Source organism: Saccopteryx leptura, chromosome 1, assembly GCF_036850995.1.
Source record: "Saccopteryx leptura isolate mSacLep1 chromosome 1, mSacLep1_pri_phased_curated, whole genome shotgun sequence".
NCBI lineage: Eukaryota > Metazoa > Chordata > Mammalia > Chiroptera > Emballonuridae > Saccopteryx > Saccopteryx leptura.
In genome coordinates, this window is record NC_089503.1 from 81,905,679 (window position 1) to 81,913,949 (window position 8,271).

Consider the following 8,271-nt stretch of genomic DNA (forward strand, 5'->3'; position numbering starts at 1 on the left):
ATTGGTTCTCGCTCCGTCCCCGTGCACAGCTTTCCCAGGGTACTGGGGCAGCCCGGAGATTCCGCTTTTGGCCCACACAGAGGCCTCTGACTCTGCCCCTCTGTGGGGTAACACGAACGCCCACTCCTGAGGTGCTGGGAGGAATCTCTCGCTCACTCTCCGTGCGCACCGACCAGGATATTAGGCCAGCCGCCTCACCCTCTGAGTGAATCCCCCTCCTGCATGGAAAAGTTCCAGCATTGGAATTAGTTCTCGCTCCCTCTCTGTGCGCAGCTTTCCCAGGGTGCTGGGGCGGCCCGGAGATTCTGCTTTCGGCCCACACAAAGGCCTCTGACTCTGCCTCTCTGTGGGACAACACGGGCGCACACTCTCAGGGCTTTGGAAGGAATCTCTCGGCCACTATCTGCGCACGCCGACCAGGAGATCGGGGAAAATAGCTGCCCCGCTTGTCTTTCTTTGTCTGGGTTTGGCGCGAGTGTTAGCTTGTATTGCCCGGGTTGCCACAGGAACAGTCTTTCCTTGGCCTGGATCTCTGTGCCACAGCCTGGTTCGGCCATTTGTCCCGTGGCCTGGATCTATTCACCCCCTTTGCCCGCCTCAGTTTCTATATTCTCAGTTCCCAGTGAAAGCCGCCCTGGTTAGGTTAGTGAGGAAGGCGGAGCATTTCTTACTCCCTATTTCCTTCGGGGTTTGATTATATATTTAGCCAATTTTTCACTCGACCATACCTTTGGGTGTATTGCGAAACATCTGGAGGCTCCAAGGATAGGTTTTTCTGTTTCTGGTTGAAGATCTTGTTGAGTTTTGGGGGAGATTTATCGGTATCGCTTCCTATCGCGCCATTACTCTGATGTCATCCCTCACAAATTCTGGTTTTTAAAACCAGAATTATTTTGAGGTTATAATTTAGAAATGCTTATAGTGTGTAATATTTATTCTTTAATTTCTATAAACACATGATAGGAATAATCTGTTTTGTTGACACATTCCAGATTTTTTTTAAAAAATACTTTATTGATTGACATTACAGAAAGAAGAAATGTGGGGGAGGGGGAGATAAGAATCAGCTAAATCTTACTTGCTTCACTCGAGTTGCCTTTACTGGGGCAAGCCCAGGGTTTCAAACTGGTGACCCTGTCAGAGTTCCAGGTTGACACTCTAACCACTGTGCCACCACAGGTCAGGTAAAAAATATTTACGTTCTCATCAGATCTCTGCACGCCAGCTGGAAAAGCATGCAAGGGAATTCCCTGGGGAGGACCCAGACTTGGGAAGAGTCTTCAGAGACTGGAGCTGATCCCCTTGACTCCATGGAGCCTGACCAGGCATTTGAATGGATGGAATATCTCACCACCGAGGGGAAGTTGGAGTTGGCCCCACCACCGTGGGAAGACTGAGCACTTAGGAGGCTCTGCTTTGAGCCAGAGAGTTCAAAGGCCGATGACCTTGAACTCTCTGGTGTCAGAGATATTTTGTTTCTGGTCTTGTTATTGTTTTAAAAGCTCATCAGTTTCTAGTTTTTGTTTCTTTTTTTAATTAAAAATTTTTTATTTATTGATTTTGACAGAGAGAGGAAGGGTAGGGAGGAACGAGAAGGATCAACTCAGCTGCTTCACTTGAGCTTGTCATTTGCTTGTCATATGTGCATTGAAGGGTCAAGCCTGGGTGGTTTCAAACCGGCAACCTCAGCACTCCAGGTCAGCGCTCTAGCCACCACACCATAGGCCAGGCTAATCCGGTTCTTTTTTAACCTGGACCTGGACTCTAGATCTTCAATTCTTAAATCAAATTTGGACTCTTGACTCTGGAACCCCGATGTCCTTAGCAAGCTGCTCTCTGGACTCAATCCCAGGATAAGGGTTGTTCACAAACGCCGTGTTGAGGGTGTGCAGCTGGGAGGAAGTATAGCTGGTCCGACAACGTCTACCTTCCTTACTTTGAGTCTTCTCTACAGGCTGATCTTTGTCTTGGCTTGCTTCTAAGTCCTCCTCATGCTCTGGTCTTTTCTGGACTTGATGCCTTGCTCTTCGATTCTGAAACCAAATCTGGATTCTGGACTCTTCGATGTTTATTTCTAAAGCAAGCTTTTGTTTGATGGCGTAACCTGGGTAAGGATTTTGGTCGAATGCTTGGATGAGGACTTTCAACTGATCTTCCGTGAATTTCGTGCGGCTGTGTCGACAGTGCATGGTGTTTGGAGAGTCCCCATCAGCCGTGTTGGAAGAGAGAAGAGTCTAAACCTTCCACCAAAAGACCACACTCCAGATATTTATACACAATACCTTTATATTAGCTGGATATGGTTTGCTGGTTTAAGAAAAAAATATCAAATACAAATAAAAGTAAAGAGTTAAAAATGTTTGATAATGATTATATTCTAAAAGTATTAAAATATCTAACAGGGGTTTTACTTTAAATTTTCATAAAATCTTCCCCAAGGTAATGAATGTTTTATTGAATTGTAAACATGCCTGGTCTTTAATAAGTCCTATTTTTACAGTCATCATGATAATTTAGCATTGTATACTCAGCAACTGACCAAATTGCCTTCTCATCAGGCTATTGTCATCATTCTTGCTTATTAAATAGCTGGAATATATTGATTTAGCCTAATTCTATCCTAATTAAGCTAAGTTATATTTGGGCTGACAAAGAGTCCTGCAGGTATTCTAAGGAGGAAATTAATTTTAAAAGGTTCAACACATTTCTTGTTAGTTCATGACAATATATGAAGTTCCATAACATTTTTAAAAACAAAATACACAAAAAGCTTCAAAATAAGTGTAGACACATAGACATTTAATTTCTGTTTACCAGATTAGGACATCTTTTTCTAATCTTTACTCCTTAGTAGCACAGAAAACGTACTAAAAATGTCAAGCATGAATAACTGATAAATTCAATCGTCAATGGCTCAGCTGGAGCCCTCTGGTCAAGGCATGTATGAGAAGCAATCAATGCACAACTAAAGTGATATAACTATGAGTTGATGCTTCTCATTTCCCTCCTGTTTCTCTTTCTCACTTGCTCACTCTTGCTCCCTTGAGAAAATAAAAAAAGGATGACTGGTTGTGTCCTTTCATTCAAATCTCAACAACATATATTTAGAATAAAAAAGAATGTGGTTTGTGGGAGCCAGTGTAAGAAACCTCTGAATAGTTTTATATCAACCAATAATTAATTTAGTATAATATAATATTTAGTGAGGATGGGAAGTTATTGCTTAATGTGTACAGAGTTTCCATTTGGGATTATGAAGTTTGGAAATAGATTGTTGTGATGGTTATACAGCATTATGGATGTAAGAATTATACTTAGTGCTACACTTAAACACAGAAAATTTTAAGTTATATATATATTTTACCATAGTAAACAAAGCATTTTGACAAAATAAAAAAAGATGCAATGGTTTCTTGTGAGACTTACATTCTTAAAACATCCATGACAATAGATCTTCATTTGTTTGGGCTTCTAATTAAAATGCTAACAGAGATTTACAGCGTCTGATTCCTTTTAAAAATTTTAGCCAAGGTTAATTGAATACATTTTAGATGAGTCTATAATCTTTTTGTTCAAAGATGTCCAAGAGAAGCACTAATGATTACCACACACTTTATTTATTGGCTGTAGATATGAACAAATCAATGGAGTGGACTAAGCGAATAATTGTTATGCAACCCATATATAAATTCATTCATTTTTAAAATCATTTATTTGACAAATATTTTTAAAAATATATATATGCATATAATTGGATGGGATGGTATATGTTAAGGTCAAGAAGATATGCCACCTGTTAAGGAATTTAGGGTCATAAACTACACCTTCAATATTAAGATCATGTCACAAGTGTTTTCCACATCCAACTATAGGACCTTAGACCCTGTAGAATAAAAAGATTTTGTGATAAAATCTCTTAATATATAATAAGTAAATTATTTTGGGTGGCTAAACTACCTAGATGTATGCACCTTTTGCAGAATTTTCTTTGAAACTAACAATGTTACCATAGAGCTCTAGTTAATTTTATAAGCTACTCTGAGTAATAGTCATTAAAAAGTATTATAAAACATGACATGATTACCTGGTTTTTGTTATTAATAGAATTGATTTTTAGAGAACTTTTAGATTCATTTAAAAATAATCAGAAAATACAAGGAGTTCCTATATGTCTTTTTCCCCCATACCCATCACTCCACTCCTTGCAGTTTATCTAGTTATTAATATATTTAATTAGTATGGCACATTTATTATAATCAGTGAACCAGTAATGAGATATAATTATTAACTAAAGCCCACAGTTTACATTAGGGTTCCTTCTTTGTGCTTCACAATTTTATGGGTTTTGAAAAATGCATAATGTCTCATATGCACCATATATCATCATACAAAATAGTTCCACTGCCCTATCAGTCCTGTGTTACATCTATTCATTCCCTCTCTCCCTTCCTGCTTTCCCTGAACCCTTGGCAACCACTCATCTTTTGACTGTCTATAGTTTTGCCTCTTCCACAATGTTATAATATTAGAATTATAGATTGACTTCTTTTACTTACAATATGCATTTAATGTTTCTTCATATTTTTTCATGGCTTGATAATTCATTTCTTCTTATCACTGAATACTATTCCATTATATCGTCCCATTTTATACATTTTCCTGCTGAAGAGAGAACATTTTGATTGCTTCCTATTTTGAGGCTGCTATAAACATTTGTATACAGATTTCTATGTGGACAGAAATTTTCCACTCATTTGTGTAAATATCTAGGAATGCAGTTGTTGAATTATATAGTAAGACTGTATTTAGCTTTGTAGGAAACTGCTAAGTTTTTTCCAAAGTGGCTATAACATTTTGCATTTCCACTAGCCATGAATTAAAGTTCCTGTTACTCCACAACCTCACTGGAATTTGGTGGGGTCAATATTTTGGATTTTAGTCATCTAATTGGTGTGTAGATGGTGGTGGGATTCAGCCAGTTCTCACTGGTTTGGCAGTAGCGATATCTAATTTTTTGTTGAATTCGGTGAACCGGTTGTTAAAATGGCACTTGTAATCAGGGTTCTCTCTAAGGTGGGCGCCTGGGCAACCACCTAATGTGGAAATAACAAATTTATATTCCTTACTCTTATTTTTTTTTTTTTTTTGTATTTTTCCGAAGTGAGAAGGGGGGGCAGACAGACAGACTCCCGCATGCACGCGGCTGGGATCCATGTGGTATGCCCACCAGGGGATGATGCTCCGGCCCTCTGGGACGTTTCTCTGCTGCAACTGGAGTCATTCTAGTGCCTGAGGTGGAGGCCATGGAGCCATCCTCAGTGCCCGGGCCAACTTTGCTCCAATGGAGCCTTGGCTGCGGGAGGGGAAGAGAGAGAGTTAGAGAGAAAGGAGAAGGGGAAAGGTGGAGAAACAGATGGGTGCTTCTCTTGTGTGCCCTGGCCAGGAATTGAACCCAGAACTTCCACACGCCAGGCCGATGCTCTACTGCTGAGCTAACTGGCCAGGTCCTCCTTACTCTTTTTTAATGTTTATCTGCACAACAGCATATTCTAAGTGCTGTAGTAATGTTTATTCTGTCCATAGGTGAAAAAAGTTGCAAGTGAGGATGCCAATCAAGAAGCTATGTGGAAAAATTTAAATAACTATTTTATTGATTTGTCAGATATTATTTAATATTTTTTCATTTGTATTTTAAAACTCCTATAACAAAATCTAGTTTTGTGTATCTCTTTTATTGTTCTTAAGTATGAAATGCATTAAATAATAAACTACCTTTCAGTATATTGTTTTTCTATACTTAAAACAGTCATTAGGGCAGAGAACCAGTTGATAAATTATTTGAATCCTACCACTCTGTGTAGCGATGTTATTATTTTAGTTTGCAATTCCCTAATGATATTTAATGTTGAGCATCTTTTCATATACTTACTTGCATGTAGATATTTTCTTTGGTGATTCATATGTTTAGATCTTTTGCATCTTTTATTTCATCAGATACATGTTTTGTAAATATTTTTTCCTGGTCTGTGGCTTTCCCCTCCTTATTCTCTTAACAGTGTCTTTTGCAGAGCTGAAGTTTTAAAATCTTAATAATGCAATTTAGCAGTGTTCTTTTTTTTTCATGGGTTGTATTTTTGGTGTTGTATTTTTAAAAAATCATCACCAAAACCAAGATCACCTAAATTTTCTACTATTTTATAGTTTTGCATTTTACATTTAAGTCTATAAAGCACTTTTATTTTTTTGTATAGTATGTAAGGTTTGTGTATAGATTCATTTTTTTACATGTGAATATCTAATAGTTCCAGCATCATTTATTCAAGAGATTGTCATGATAATACACACACACATACATATACCGCAAAACTCCATACAAAATCCAAAACTTTCCAGCTTGGCAGACACAAAGACATAACTCATATACTCCAGTAACACAAAGTGGAAACCACTGTTATACTTTTTCCATGTAGATGGTTTTGATTCTAACATCATTTGGAAGCACAGAAGACCTTGAAATCTTAAATTTTGGCAAAGAAAGTACAAGTTCAGCTCTCTGGAGAAAGTTCCAATAACTTTAAAACTAGGACATTTAAAATGGAGCAACATCACCATCTTGTGGTAGTTTAGAATACTGATTGCATTTTAATGGCATTTTTTAGTTTACATAGTATGTGTAGGTAAAATATAGCTGACTTGATTTTTCATGGAAATGGGGGAGAGTAATCACAGAGGATATTGAATCTATAATTTATCAACGTAAAATTTTCATTAAAGCTAAAAACTATTTTTTTAAATTTTTTTATTTTTAATTTTTTTTATTTTATTCTGAAGCTGGAAATGGGGAGAGACAGTCAGACAGACTCCCGCATGCGCCCGACCGGGATCCACCTGGCACGCCCACCAGGGACGATGCTCCGCCCACCAGGGGGCGACGACACTCTGCCCCTCCAGGCGTTGCTCCACCAGGACCAGAGCCACTCCAGCGCCTGGGGCAGAGGCCAAGGAGCCATCCCCAGCACCCGGGCCATCCTTGCTCCAATGGAGCCTCGGCTGCGGGAGGGGAAGAGAGAGACAAAGAGGAAGGGGGGGTGGAGAAGCAAATGGGCGCCTCTCCTATGTGCCCTGGCCGGGAATCGAACCCGGGTCCCCACACGCCAGGCCGAAGCTCTACCGCTGAACCAGCCGGCCAGGGCCAAAGCTAAAAACTATTTAAATGAAAGAGTTACATGAGTAAGTAGTAGATGCCAATTATATATTTAACAGTTGGCTGTTCAGTGTTTGCCTTAACTGTGTGGACTCAGAGTGAGAATCAAGAGGTGGCCTTATTTGTATATACCTTTTCTTAAATTTATTGACTAGAGGTTATTTGTTATTTACTTATTTATTAAGTGAGAGGTGGGGAGATAGTGAGACAGACTCCTGCATCCACCCAGTAACCCCCTTCTGTGGCCGATGCTCAAATCAACTGAGCTATCCTCACTGCCTGAGGCTGATGTTCTTTGGCCAACACTCTTTCCACTGAGCCAAACAGCCAGGGCCTAGAGGCTACTTTATTATTTTTTTAAATTTAATTAATTAATTAGTTTTTATGACAGAGAGAGAGAGAGTGAAGGAGAGAGAGAGAGAGAGAGAGAGAGAGAGATAGGGACAAACAGACAGGAAGAGAGAGAGATGAGAAGCATCAATTCTTTGTTGCATTCCTTTGTCTCCTTAGTTGTTCATTGATTGCTTTCTCATATGTACCTTGACCAGGGGGCTACAGAGAGCAAGTATCTTGCTCAAGCCAGTGACCCTGGGCTCAAGCCAGTGACCTTGGGCTTCAAGCAGACACTTTTGGGCTCAAGCCAGCGACTCTGGAGTCATGTCTATGATCCCACACTCAAGCCAGTGACCCTGTGCTCAAGCTGGTGAGCCCATGCTCAAGCCAGAGATCTCAGGGTTTGGAACCTGGGTCTTCTGCATTCCAGTTCGACGCTCTATCCACTGTACCACCGTCTCATCAGGCAAGGTTACTTTAAATATTTATATTATAGACACTCTTATTATTTTCTTGCTATTTGCACTATAGTAAGAAATGAGGATCAGTACTATCACCACCACCGCCCGCTTACACTCGTTTCCCTCAGACGGGGACTATTCTGACTATCTGTCAATACAACATGGGATGAAGCCTCTAAAAATGCATGTGTAGGAATAGAAATGTATTTTTTGACATTTGACTTTGTTCTGCATTATTTGACATTTTTTACTATTATTTGGCTCTTTAGCATA

The 8,271-nt window shown here is 39.5% G+C and overlaps 1 protein-coding gene across 1 annotated transcript; it reads right to left on the reverse strand.

Annotated features, from left to right (window-relative positions):
- Positions 1-1,784: 1,784 nt before the first annotated feature.
- Positions 1,785-2,189, reverse strand: LOC136388079 (double homeobox protein A-like). Its single transcript, XM_066360105.1, has one exon. It carries the CDS (start codon positions 2,187-2,189, stop codon positions 1,785-1,787), a length of 405 nt encoding a protein of 134 aa, XP_066216202.1.
- Positions 2,190-8,271: the final 6,082 nt, after the last annotated feature.